Source organism: Gymnoscopelus microlampas (assembly GCF_963454915.1).
Source record: "Gymnoscopelus microlampas genome assembly, chromosome: 9".
NCBI classification, from domain to species: domain Eukaryota; kingdom Metazoa; phylum Chordata; class Actinopteri; order Myctophiformes; family Myctophidae; genus Gymnoscopelus; species Gymnoscopelus microlampas.
Window position 1 is genome coordinate 57,558,352 of NC_139946.1, and position 13,650 is coordinate 57,572,001.

The 13,650-nt window shown below is 42.2% G+C and overlaps 1 protein-coding gene across 1 annotated transcript in view; it reads right to left on the reverse strand.

Moving 5' to 3' along the window:
* The window catches only part of stil (STIL centriolar assembly protein), a 36,129-nt gene extending 23,652 nt beyond the window's left edge, over positions 1-12,477 (reverse strand). The window contains exons 1-6 of the mRNA XM_084066278.1: positions 12,361-12,477; positions 11,290-11,371; positions 9,097-9,210; positions 6,910-7,025; positions 5,946-6,175; positions 2,149-2,402 (exon numbers count right to left, since the gene is read on the reverse strand). Of these exons, the coding sequence (XP_083922404.1) occupies positions 2,149-2,402; positions 5,946-6,175; positions 6,910-7,025; positions 9,097-9,210; positions 11,290-11,369 (794 nt within the window). The 5' untranslated portion in view covers positions 11,370-11,371; positions 12,361-12,477. The remainder of the gene's footprint in view (positions 1-2,148; positions 2,403-5,945; positions 6,176-6,909; positions 7,026-9,096; positions 9,211-11,289; positions 11,372-12,360) is intronic.
* Between the last annotated feature and the right edge of the window lie 1,173 nt (positions 12,478-13,650).

A 13,650-nucleotide genomic window follows, 5' to 3' on the forward strand; every position in this document is an offset into this window, starting at 1 on the left:
AAAGCAGGTCCCCGACTTGCATGGTCCAGTCAGGGATGATGCCCCACCCCTTATACCTGTCTGTCTGTCAGTGTCCCTTTAATGCCTGTCCAGTGTCCATGTTTCTTTCATGCCCATATATGGAGATGCCCGATGTGGTATATGCCCATATATGGGCATAGCCATATAGCGGCATATCAGTTGGATCGTTGGGTCTGGTAAAACAAATTGCCTATATAGTCCATGAGCCAGACAAGATTTCATTATCGAAAGAGTGGGCAAAACCAAACCTATATTAAATTGTTCATAGGGTCAGTACAAGTAAATAAATATATGATAACCTCTCCACAGGAGCAGCTTTTTCATGGTTATCACACATTTTGTTATTTTCCCCATACATACATGACAGGTGAAAACATGACAAAATTTTAAAAAGAGTTATCATAATGAAACTACCTGAGTTGATTACTTACATGAAGACAATGATTTATCGTATTACAAGTTTTCTGAAACTGTATATTTAAAAATGCAAATTAGGCATTTAGTCCATGAGCCAGAGCCCCAAAATTGAGCCAGATATTGAATATTCCCTCGTTAAAAACCTTTGACTCCAACATATTAACAAAATAAAATAAGAATGTTGACTCTGGCTTTGTCCAATGTTCCAATGTTGATTCTGGAAAGTTATGCAAATGTGGCATATTTTCCGGGTGCAATACGTTAGTCCGACAGCGCATTCCTCCGATAGCGCAGTGCTCCGACATTAAACAGTAAACCCGAACCAAACCCGCACCCTAACCCTAACCGCACGCGGATGCCACATAGTCGGAGAAAAGGTCTGTCGGATTAACGCATGCCTCCCTATTTTCCTAATGCCTAATTTGCATATTTAAACATACAATTTCAGAAAACTTGTAATACGAAAAATCATTTTCTTCATGTAAGTAATCAACTCAACTTTTTACCTGTCATGTACGTATGGGGAAAATAACAAAATGTGTGATAACCATGAAAAAGCTGCTCCTGTGGAGAGGTTATCATATATTTATTTACTCGTACTGACCCTATGAACAATTTAATATAGGTTTGGTTTTGCCCACTCTTTCGGTAATCATTTGTCAATTTTGGGGCTCTGGCTCATGGACTAATATATGGGCATATGGGTGTGTTGAGGCTGGGCCAGGCGGGTCAGAGGTCAGGTTAGGGGTTTAGTAGCCTGGTAAACCCTCCCTCCGGAAATCTCATTTGTCATTTATTTCAGGAGTGAGTCTGGCATCATCGCCCATTCATTCACTTTGGCTGTGGGCTGGAGTTGGGCGGGAGTACTACTGTTGGACTGACAACCCCTTCAGCCAATCAGCTGTGTTCCCCTTCAGCCAATCAGCTGTGTTCCCCTTCAGCAGTGCATTTTTACCACCTCCAGACTAATGTGAAGCAACAGGACTTTTGAGACGGCCATGCCCAAAATAGGTTGCCTTATTGGGATACATGCGTGTCACTGTCCGCCCCTGCCGGTTCTCTGAATTTATATTTTTAAATAGGCTCTGTCATGATTAATTGACCACATATATGAAGTTAAACAACTACATTCTATCCAAACGATATCTTAAAAGTAAATTCCGTGCCTCAAAATAGAAGTTTGAGACCGTTTTGAAGTTTAAAAGAGAGTAGAAAACACTGTGGTCAAAAAAGATGGCTGCCGTTCGTTTTTGGTCGGCTGCATTCAGGCTGCACTCGGGTCCATTCGGGCTCACTCGAACTCGCCACCTGATTGGCCCGGGGGAGTCGGGTCGCTAATCTGCCATGAGCGCGAGGCTGCACTGGCCTGCGCTGTTGCCCCATCTCTGCAGTCTGCAGCCAGCAAAATTAATACATTTTACATGCACTGCTAGGTTGGATTGGATATGCTACTTGTCTTAGGGGCTATGTCGCTAGTGATGCGCGGGTCGGGTTTTTTCATGACCCCTCCCGCCCCACCACGGAACGCCGAACGGGCCCCGTGAGTGTGTGGAGGTGTGGTGGGGCTGGTCAGAGATCAGGTTAGGGGTTAGAGGTCATGGTTCTTACCCCTGTGAGTGTGTGGTAGTGTGTTGAGGCTGGGCCAGGCGGGTCAGAGAGGTCAGGTTAGGGGTTATATTAGGGTTAGGGGTTAGGGGTCATGGTTCTTACCCCTGTGAGTGTGTAGTAGTGTGGTGGGGCTGGGCCAGGCGGGTCAGAGAGGTCAGGGTCCTGACCAGCGCTGTAGGGATCAGAGGAACAGGTCTGATAGGGACCAGGTCCAGGGTGGAGGCGGGCAGGACACACAGCCAGCGCAGACAGACAGACAGACGGTCACCCTGCTGTCTGCAGCTCACCTCTGACCTCACACACAACACCTTAGACAGGTCCAGTGTCTCTCTGCTGCTCAGGCTGTGATGCAACACCTAGAGAGACAGACAGGCAGACAGACAGACAGGCTGTGATGCAACACCTAGAGACAGACAGGCAGACAGACAGACAGGCTGTGATGTAACACCTAGAGAGACAGACAGGCAGACAGACAGACAGGCTGTGATGTAACACCTAGAGAGACAGACAGGCAGACAGACAGGCTGTGATGCAACACCTAGAGAGACAGACAGGCAGACAGACAGACAGACAGACAGGCTGTGATGCAACACCTAGAGAGACAGACAGGCAGACAGACAGGCTGTGATGTAACACCTAGAGAGACAGACAGGCAGACAGACAGACAGGCTGTGATGTAACACCTAGAGAGACAGACAGGCAGACAGACAGACAGACAGGCTGTGATGCAACACCTAGAGAGACAGACAGGCAGACAGACAGACAGGCTGTGATGTAACACCTAGAGAGACAGACAGGCAGACAGACAGGCTGTGATGTAACACCTAGAGAGACAGACAGGCAGACAGACAGGCTGTGATGTAACACCTAGAGAGACAGACAGGCAGACAGACAGACAGGCTGTGATGTAACACCTAGAGAGACAGACAGGCAGACAGACAGACAGGCTGTGATGTAACACCTAGAGAGACAGACAGGCAGACAGACAGACAGACAGGCTGTGATGTAACACCTAGAGAGACAGACAGGCAGACAGACAGACAGGCTGTGATGTAACACCTAGAGAGACAGGCAGACAGACAGACAGACAGGCTGTGATGTAACACCTAGAGAGACAGACAGGCAGACAGACAGGCTGTGAGGTAACACCTAATAATAATAATAATAATAGACCACCAAAGTCCTGACGTCACTCGTTCATCCCCAGGTTCATAAAGTAATGTCTCTATGGAGAATAACATTGGGTCATCATAGAATCGTCTCATATAAGAATTGTGATCCAAAAATAAACAAACTGTCTCGGCGATATTGTCAGGGAGGTTCTGTATCGTTTATGATAGTCAGTCACTTATATTTGATACAGTCTGTTTCTGGCGAAAATGTAACTAATTCGGTGGAAGTAACATTATGGTTTTCTCACCGTCAGTTGATGCTTCATATCCATAAGAGTCAAACCACCGGGGTCATTAGTTTATTTTTGGAACACAGTTCTTATTTGACGCGATATTATAGCCTGGTTCCAGACGAATCTGCCTTTGCAAAATTGCATGCACTTTAGCCCTCGGCAGATTAGGTCTGGCCCCCCTCCATAGAGATTTCAATTCTCTCCCTCCGCAGTTGTGCGGAGCCAACCAGGGCCCAGTATCCAAATGTGGGCGGGCTTATCACCTTATTTGGAGCAATGACGTACAAGGAAGCACTGCTCTGATTGGTTCGTTCAAGGAAGCACTGCTCTGATTGGTTTAGGTCTAACCAATAGAGTCCGTTTGGATCTTTTTGTAACCGCCCCTTGGAAGAAAATCTACCGTTGATAGGGACCAGACTAATATCCACGCAGTGTGTCGTGTGATATTGTCTGGCTACGCGAGGCTAGCGATATTAAATACGTCTGTGGGATTCAGAATGGGGGTGGAAAACTGCGAACCAGGTAGACAAACAAAGGATGCGTAAATTACGTCAGACTTCAGTGGTCTATACATCAGACTTACATAGCGTTTTTCTAGTACCCAAAGTCGCTTTACAAAACAGCTTAAAAACAACTTTTATTAGGAGAAAAGAAAACGTTAAAAGGCTAAAAACAAAGGCTAAGACGTGGAGGAAGGAAGTGAGGTTTGGTTAGGTTTAGGCAGGGAAAGAGAGTCTAAAGAGGCGGGTTTTGAGGGAGGCTTTGAACACGGCAAGAGTGGGGGGGGGGCTTTGATGTGAGGTGGGAGTGGGTTCCAAAGGGTGGGGGCCGCAACTGAAAAAACCCTGTCTGTCACCCCAGGTGCGTTTTTTTATTTTTTTGGGGAAGTCCAGGAGGTTTGCGTTGCCAGACCTGAGGGAGCGGGAGGGGGCGTGGGGCGGTGGAGGAGGTCAGAGAGGTAGCGGGGGGGCCTGGTTATTGAGGGCTTTGTAGGTGGTGATGAGTATTTTGAAATCTATTCTGTGTTTTGCTGGGAGCCAATGAAGGTCATAGCCGCCCAGATCAGGAGAACAGATCATGTGACTGGTCACCTGATCAGGTTGGCATGCTGCCTAAACTAACTACACAGGCTTCACATCATTTATAGCTTTTGGCCAAATCAATATTTAGGCCCACCTGTTCCTCTGATTTTTATGAGATTTTTTGACCAGCAGATGTCAGTGTTTAATTTCCTTTTCCCCTCTGAGAGGGGGGGGGGGTTGGCGAAAAAAGAAATAAACACTATTTTGACGTGTTCCCGTCATTGGCACTGAATGAGTTAAGGTCCCATACATTCATTTCTATTAATCTATGGGATTAATTAATTTCATTAATTTCTATCACATTGAGGGTCCTTGAAATTAAAATGGCTGAGAATCACTGAGTTAAACTGTAGAATATAATTCATTCAATGCAATAACATAACCATGGAAACAGGGCTTGGTTTAGAATAGCCTCTATGTTGTTAAAATAATATATTGAATAACATGTTAACATTTAGGTTTACAGGGCTACACTGGTCTTGTAGAGGTGGAATAGTGAGAGATGTGAGATGTTCTCCCTCCTTTATAAGCGGGACGTTGCAGGACTCAGGACATACTTTATGAAGTCATGTCCAGCTTCATAGTTGTACCTGTAGTAAGTGTGTTATCTCCATGGGGGGAACCATGTCATGTGTTATAAAGTAAGACACTCATATCGCTCAAATCCTTTTTCTCTGCCTCTGGTTTGTTGTAGTGCCAGTGTTGCCAACTCTGGTGAGAGAAATAAGCCAACCCACCTCCAAAAACAAGCACTGACGCAGACGCTGTCAAGCCGAGGGTTTGCCTCTTCCCGTTCCCACTCCCTCACGTCTGTACTTTAAGAGGCGTTTTCTCCTTTGAGGACGCGGTGGAGTGACGGATGTAGACATTTTCAAACAGCGCGGTGCAGTGACTGAGCAGAGGTAACTAGGCAACCATGAGGATTGGCACAGCCGCACAGAACGTATCTTAGCAACGTGAAAGCGCTAACTCTCATTGGTCATGTCATGAGTAATGAGCCGCTGAGCACACTCCCAGACAATAGCACCATACCAGCGTTGCCAAGTCTGTTTATTTACCGCAACTTTTGGACAAAATTTGGCTTGTTTTTGGATTGTTTTTGTAGGTCGGCTGGCTCATTTCTCTCACTATACTTGGCAACACTGACTGACACCCGCACAGCTGAGCTCTCACTCTCTCAGTCACACAGTGGAGAGAAGAGACAGGACGGCTCATAGACGCCCTATCATTCATATTGATTCCCCGACCTGACAATACGGGACAAAGTGCGTCCTGTATCGGTTCAATACGGAACACGTCTTTTAGTTTCCAATTACGGTACGATTCCGTATTTTACGAGACGGGGGGCAACCCTAGTTACAGCAGAGTCTACTGGTCTGTTTGTTCAATAAAATAAAGACATGAATGGGTACCTTGAAGGCCTCATGGAACTGGGCCTCTGATTGGATGATGGAGTCTGTGTGTGGTTCGCTGTGTGTGTCCGTAACAAACACACAGGGAACGCACACATCTCCTGGTGCCAGAGCAGAGGGAACCTTCACTCCAGACTGCTCTCTACCCGGCTCTCCAGAGGGAACCTTCACTCCAGACTGCTCTCTACCCGGGTCAAAGCGGTCCAGAGTCACGGCTACTCCTTCCTCATCTACACGGCACAGCAAAACAACAACAACAGTCAATTCAACAACAACAAGAGACACCTGGGCCTCACCAGCATACATACAGGACGACTCTGAATGAACCTTAACCAGTCTAGTTGCCAGACCCAGGGGGTCGGGCCTACATGAGGCTTTGTACCTGTTTTCTCCATACATGGGCATGCCCCCTTTACCCTTAGGCCCCAGCCATAAAAGTCTGTCCCCTTTCGTCCATACATGGGCATGTAAAAGTCTGTCCCCTTTCGTCCATACATGGGCATGTAAAAGTCTGTCCCCCTTTCGTCCATACATGGGCATGTAAAAGTCTGTCCCCCTTTCGTCCATACATGGGCATGTAAAAGTCTGTCCCCCTTTCGTCCATACATGGGCATGTAAAAGTCTGTCCCCCTTTCGTCCATACATGGGCATGTAAAAGTCTGTCCCCCTTTCGTCCATACATGGGCATGTAAAAGTCTGTCCCCCTTTCGTCCATACATGGGCATGTAAAAGTCTGTCCCCCTTTCGTCCATACATGGGCATACACAGGCTGACACGTCATGTGAAGTCCGGCTAAATAGCTCTGATCTTACTTTATAAGATCAGAGCTAATAAGTACTTATTCTGGGTCTGACATTTCACTATGTGTGTGTGTGTGTGTGTGTGTGTGTGTGTGTGTGTGTGTGTGTGTGTGTGTGTGTGTGTGTGTGTGTGTGTGTGTGTGTGTGTGGTCATAAGGTCTCACCCAGGTCCACAGACACGGTTCCCAGCAGGAAGCAGCTGAAGCTGCTCTTGTTGTTCTGTCTGGCATGACGATGAGCCAGGCGTAACGTCTTCTCTGAGAGGACCAGCCTGGGGTTTCTGTTCTCACACACACACACACACACACACACACACACACACACACACACACACACACACACACACACACACACACACACACACACACACACACACACACACACACACACACACACACACACACACACACACACACACACACACTTACTGAAAAGTACAACTAATTTAACAATAAAGCAAAAAAAGAAAAAAAGCATAAAACATTAAAAGAAAAGCACAGATGGCAGTGAATCATTCAGTCGACATAGTCATGTCAATCATTCAGTCGATACAGTGAGGACATGAAACAGACATGAATCTGTGATGCACGCAGACATCGCAGGGGCCGGTTTGGAACATATCTAGACCTGAGGGGCCGGTTTGGAACATATCTAGACCTGAGGGGCCGGTTTGGAACATATCTCTCTAGGCAGTCATAGAGGTAGGAAGGTGCCAGACCATTTAGAGCTTTAATTATAAACTAGTCAAACCAATCCTAAACACAACAGGGAGCCAGTGTAGTGAAGCTAGAGCTGGAGTAATATGTTCTCTCATCTTAGTTTTAGTTAAATGATCTATGACATGTGACTCCGTATTCCACACACTGTCTGGTCCAGTGGTCTGTGAGATTACTGGAGAACTGGAGAACAGCCAGACACAACCACACATAGTTTACCTGTAGTAGGAGAGGTGTTTTAATGTATTTATTGTATAGTTTACCTGTAGTAGGAGAGGTGTTTTAATGTATTTATTGTATAGTTTACCTGTAGTAGGAGAGGTGTTTTAATGTATTTATTTATAGTTTACCTGTAGTAGGAGAGGTGTTTTAATGTATTTATTTATAGTTTACCTGTAGTAGGAGAGGTGTTTTAATGTATTTATTTATAGTTTACCTGTAGTAGGAGAGGTGTTTTAATGTATTTATTTATAGTTTACCTGTAGTACGAGAGGTGTTTTAATGTATTTATTTATAGTTTACCTGTAGTAGGAGAGGTGTTTTAATGTATTTATTTATAGTTTACCTGTAGTAGGAGAGGTGTTTTAATGTATTTATTGTATAGTTTACCTGTAGTAGGAGAGGTGTTTTAATGTATTTATTTATAGTTTACCTGTAGTACGAGAGGTGTTTTAATGTATTTATTGTATAGTTTACCTGTAGTAGGAGAGGTGTTTTAATGTATTTATTTATAGTTTACCTGTAGTAGGAGAGGTGTTTTAATGTATTTATTGTATAGTTTACCTGTAGTAGGAGAGGTGTTTTAATGTATTTATTGTATAGTTTACCTGTAGTAGGAGAGGTGTTTTAATGTATTTATTTATAGTTTACCTGTAGTAGGAGAGGTGTTTTAATGTATTTATTTATAGTTTACCTGTAGTAGGAGAGGTGTTTTAATGTATTTATTGTATAGTTTACCTGTAGTAGGAGAGGTGTTTTAATGTATTTATTTATAGTTTACCTGTAGTAGGAGAGGTGTTTTAATGTATTTATTTATAGTTTACCTGTAGTAGGAGAGGTGTTTTAATGTATTTATTTATAGTTTACCTGTAGTAGGAGAGGTGTTTTAATGTATTTATTTATAGTTTACCTGTAGTACGAGAGGTGTTTTAATGTATTTATTTATAGTTTACCTGTAGTACGAGAGGTGTTTTAATGTATTTATTTATAGTTTACCTGTAGTAGGAGAGGTGTTTTAATGTATTTATTGTATAGTTTACCTGTAGTAGGAGAGGTGTTTTAATGTATTTATTTATAGTTTACCTGTAGTACGAGAGGTGTTTTAATGTATTTATTGTATAGTTTACCTGTAGTAGGAGAGGTGTTTTAATGTATTTATTTATAGTTTACCTGTAGTAGGAGAGGTGTTTTAATGTATTTATTGTATAGTTTACCTGTAGTAGGAGAGGTGTTTTAATGTATTTATTTATAGTTTACCTGTAGTAGGAGAGGTGTTTTAATGTATTTATTTATAGTTTACCTGTAGTAGGAGAGGTGTTTTAATGTATTTATTGTATAGTTTACCTGTAGTAGGAGAGGTGTTTTAATGTATTTATTGTATAGTTTACCTGTAGTAGGAGAGGTGTTTTAATGTACCTGTAGTAGGAGAGGTGGACAGACAGGGCCTCTCCGGTGGGACTGGGATCCCACAGAGAACACCTGCTCTGGGGGAAGATCAGGGCAGAACCAGGCCTCTCTGGAGGACACGTCCTGGAAGAACCAAAACCAAACACTATTATTATATTATACATTCATTTACACTGTTCTGCTAGTGGAGCCTGCAGTACCACCACGGCCCAACACACCATCACGCCAGAATGAAACGTTTGGATCGGGGCCGGTGCAGAGGATCTGGTACAGCACTCAGGTCCTGGACCAGATGAGACGAAGGAGGAGCCCGGCCAGGAGACAACCCACAGAGCCTAGTCCCTCCACGTGCCAGAGCCTCCCCTCTCCCCGAGTCCCGGCAGAGTACTTCCGGAGAAGCGGACTGAGTGGCCCTGTCTTTCCCTAAGAGGACTGACCGTGGGTACAGTAGCTACTGGGACATAAGTCTGTCTTTCCCTAAGAGGACTGACCGTGGGTACAGTAGCTACTGGGACATAAGTCTGTCTTTCCCTCAGAGGACTGACCGTGGGTACAGTAGCTACTGGGACATAAGTCTGTCTTTCCCTAAGAGGACTGACTGTGGGTACAGTAGCTACTGGGACATAAGTCTGTCTTTCCGTAAGAGGACTGACTGTGGGTACAGTAGCTACTGGGACATAAGTCTGTCTTTCCGTAAGAGGACTGACCGTGGGTACAGTAGCTACTGGGACATAAGTCTGTCTTTCCCTAAGAGGACTGACTGTGGGTACAGTAGCTACTGGGACATAAGTCTGTCTTTCCGTAAGAGGACTGACCGTGGGTACAGTAGCTACTGGGACATAAGTCTGTCTTTCCGTAAGAGGACTGACCGTGGGTACAGTAGCTACTGGGACATAAGTCTGTCTTTCCCTAAGAGGACTGACCGTGGGTAGCTACTGGGACATAAGTCTGTCTTTCCCTAAGAGGACTGACCGTGGGTAGCTACTGGGACATAAGTCTGTCTTTCCCTTAGAGCAGTGGTTTTCAACCTTTTTTGCGTCAAGGACCCCCAAATTGACACACATTAGCCCAGGGACCCCCATTTGAAAAGATATGTGAGGGTCCCCCAATAAGAGACGATTCTTACGTCTCTAGCAGTGATTCTCAACCATTTTAATTTCAAGGACCCCCAGTTTAACATGCATTATGCTACAGACCCCCATTTAATGGCATTTCTATCTCTGGGACCCCAATGTTTATCATACAATCAAAGTTAATGTAACTCTGAGAGTGTACAAATGGAACCAAATGGACCCGTTAGGGTCCATTTGGTTCCATTTGTACACTCTCAGAGTTACAGACTCATAAGGGTCCATTTGGTTCCTATCTATAATTTTGCTGGGGACCCCCTGGAACTCCCTCAAGGACCACTGGTGGTCCCCGGACCACTGGTTGAAAACCACTGCCTTAGAGGACTGACTGTGGGTACAGTAGCTACTGGGACGTAAGTCAGGGCTTGATCAACCCCGGCTGGGTCACCTGGGTGAGGGTGTATGTTGTTGTGAGACCCCAAACACACGATGACCCCAGGCTACAACACTGATGATACGTCCCATGTGATGTTTTCTTTATAGTTAACTATTATTACTTCTTTACACTGTATACTGAGGAAGCAGAACTAGTTAATTGGACTCTGATGTAAAATGTGACAATAAATAAACCTAGAGCCCTCGCTGGCCAACAGTGGTGCAAAGTAACTAAATACATGTATTAAAGTAATGCACTCAAGTACGATTGTGAGGGTTTTTTATTTACTTGAGTATTTCTATGTGTTGATACTTTATACTTCTACTCCACTACATCTCAGACGCAAGAATCAAGGGTTTATTTGTACCTCATACAAATAATACAAATAATACAAATAATACAAATAATACAGGTACATGCAGTGAGATGATGCACACTGAATTGACTTTTTTCCTAAGTGGTCCTGGTTATTATTATTATTATTATTATATGTATTATTATCATGGATAAAAACCAAATAAAATCTCACAACACGAAATATTGAGACCAAGTCCTCATGTGTGATTTGTAAAACAATGTGAAATATAATTACTATCATCATTAATATTAAAACACTCACCTGGTCATCATATTGTTTGTAGTTATTATTATTATTATAATAATTATTATTATTATTATCAATATTAAAACACTCACCTGGTCATCATATTGTTTGTAGTTAAAACAGTTTCCAACACATGAGACGGTAAATCCTGTAACTTCACCTGACAGCTCATATCTGATGAAATAAACATTACAATACATTAAAATACAATAAAATAAATTAATGTTAGTCTGACAGCTCATATCTGACCAAATAAACAACACTAAAATACATTAAAATACATTAAGGTTAGTCTGACAGCTCATATCTGATGAAATAAACATTACAATACATTAAAATATATTAAAATATATTAATGTTAGTCTGACAGCTCATATCTGACCAAATAAAATATATTAAAATACATTAATGTTAGTCTGAAAGCTCATATCTGATGAAATAAACATTAAAATACATTAAAATACAATAAAATAAATTAATGTTAGTCTGACAGCTCATATCTGACCAAATAAACAACATTAAAATATATTAATGTTAGTCTGATAGCTCATATCTGACCAAATAAACAACATTAAAATACATTAAAATATATTAATGTTAGTCTGACAGCTCATATCTGACCAAATAAACAACATTAAAATACATTAAAATATATTAATGTTAGTCTGACAGCTCATATCTGACCAAATAAACATTACAATACATTAATGTTAGTCTGAAAGCTCATATCTGACCAAATAAAATATATTAAAATACATTAAAATACATTAATGTTAGTCTGACAGCTCATATCTGACCAAATAAACATTACAATACATTAAAATGCATTAAAATATATTAAAATACATTAAGGTTGCTCCTGACAGCTCATATCTGATACAATAAACATTATTGAAATATATTAGACATTATTAAAATACATTACAATATGTTAATGTTAGTCTGACAGCTCATATCTGACCAAATAAACATTATTAAAACACATTAAAATATATTAAAATACATTGACTTGACTCCTGACAGCTCATATCTGACGGAATTAAACATTAAAATAAACTAAGGTTATTATTAAAGCACTTTAAACACCATTAAGGTTACAATGAAACATTTAACAAAGTAAACACTAGCAGCATTAGCCAGGCTAGCGTTGTCTTCAGTCTTACCGTTAGCTTCTTAGCTTAGCATCATGTAGCCTCATAGAAAGTAACTACTAGGTTAGCTTAGCATCATGTAGCCTCATATAGAGTATATAGAGGCTGTAGTTCATTTATAACTCTATTAATGAAGGATAAAGTTGTATAAAGTACTATCTTCATAACAAACACAGCGGGATGAAACACATTGATTATGGCGCTGTTTACCGGCGGCAGAACGTTCAGCCAATCAGCGGCGGCGAGGGGCAGAACGTTCAGCCAATAGCATCAATGCTCTCCGTACCAGCGTTCTGTTTCCGGTCTAGAGCCCGCCTACCGAATCCGGTGATTTTCACATGCTCACCGTTTCCGCTCTAGACCGGATCCGGAATAGCAGCATGCTGAGTGAATGGATCCCAGTGACGTCATTCTACACGCTTGAGGAGCAAAAAAAAATGCAAAAATAGCAGATCTACAAGCTCAAAACGCGTCACAGTGCGACACGTTTTGAGCTTGTAGATCTGCTATTTTTGCTATTTTTGAATTTGGAATCCTGAAAAGTACCATTTTTGTTTAATTTCAAATGCATTTAGTTATACTTATGTTAACTTTATGAACTTAAATACAAATACATTGGACATAAAAAAGACAATAGAATGTTAATACAAGTCATTAAGCTACTAATATAGACAGAAGTCATTAAAGCGGGTCATGTTTACATGTTTAGAATCATAACAGCTGAAATAAATATATATTATTAATATATCACTATTCTGATATTAACCTGTGGGCCACATTAAGTGAAGGTGGGGGCCACATTAAGTGAAGGTGGGGGCCACATTAAGTGAAGGTGGGGGCCACATTAAGTGAAGGTGGGGGCCCCATGTGGCCCATGTATGACCTAGGTGACCTACATACATTTAATGTATTCCAGATAAACAGCCATAGATCCCCAAGCCCTCCTGGGTAGTAGTCTGGAATACAAGAACGCTCACTCACCGAAAATAGCAGATATACAAGATCACAACGTGTTGCAGCGTGTTGTAAATCAGCTATTTTCAGTGTAGAGGGAAAAAAGAGAATGCACTAAATGCTTCTGGTGATTAGTAGTTTAGTTCCCACTATGTTGAATGTACTTATTTATTATAAGTGACTTACTGTAAGTCTCTTTGGATAAAAGTGTCTGTTAAATGACTGTAATGTAATGACACAGTGTGATGACTAATGTTCACCACTAGGTGTCCTCGTTGCTCTGCTTCATTCAGTGATGTTTAGTGAACAGTGAGCCAATAGGACACAGCAACAACTGATCACATGATC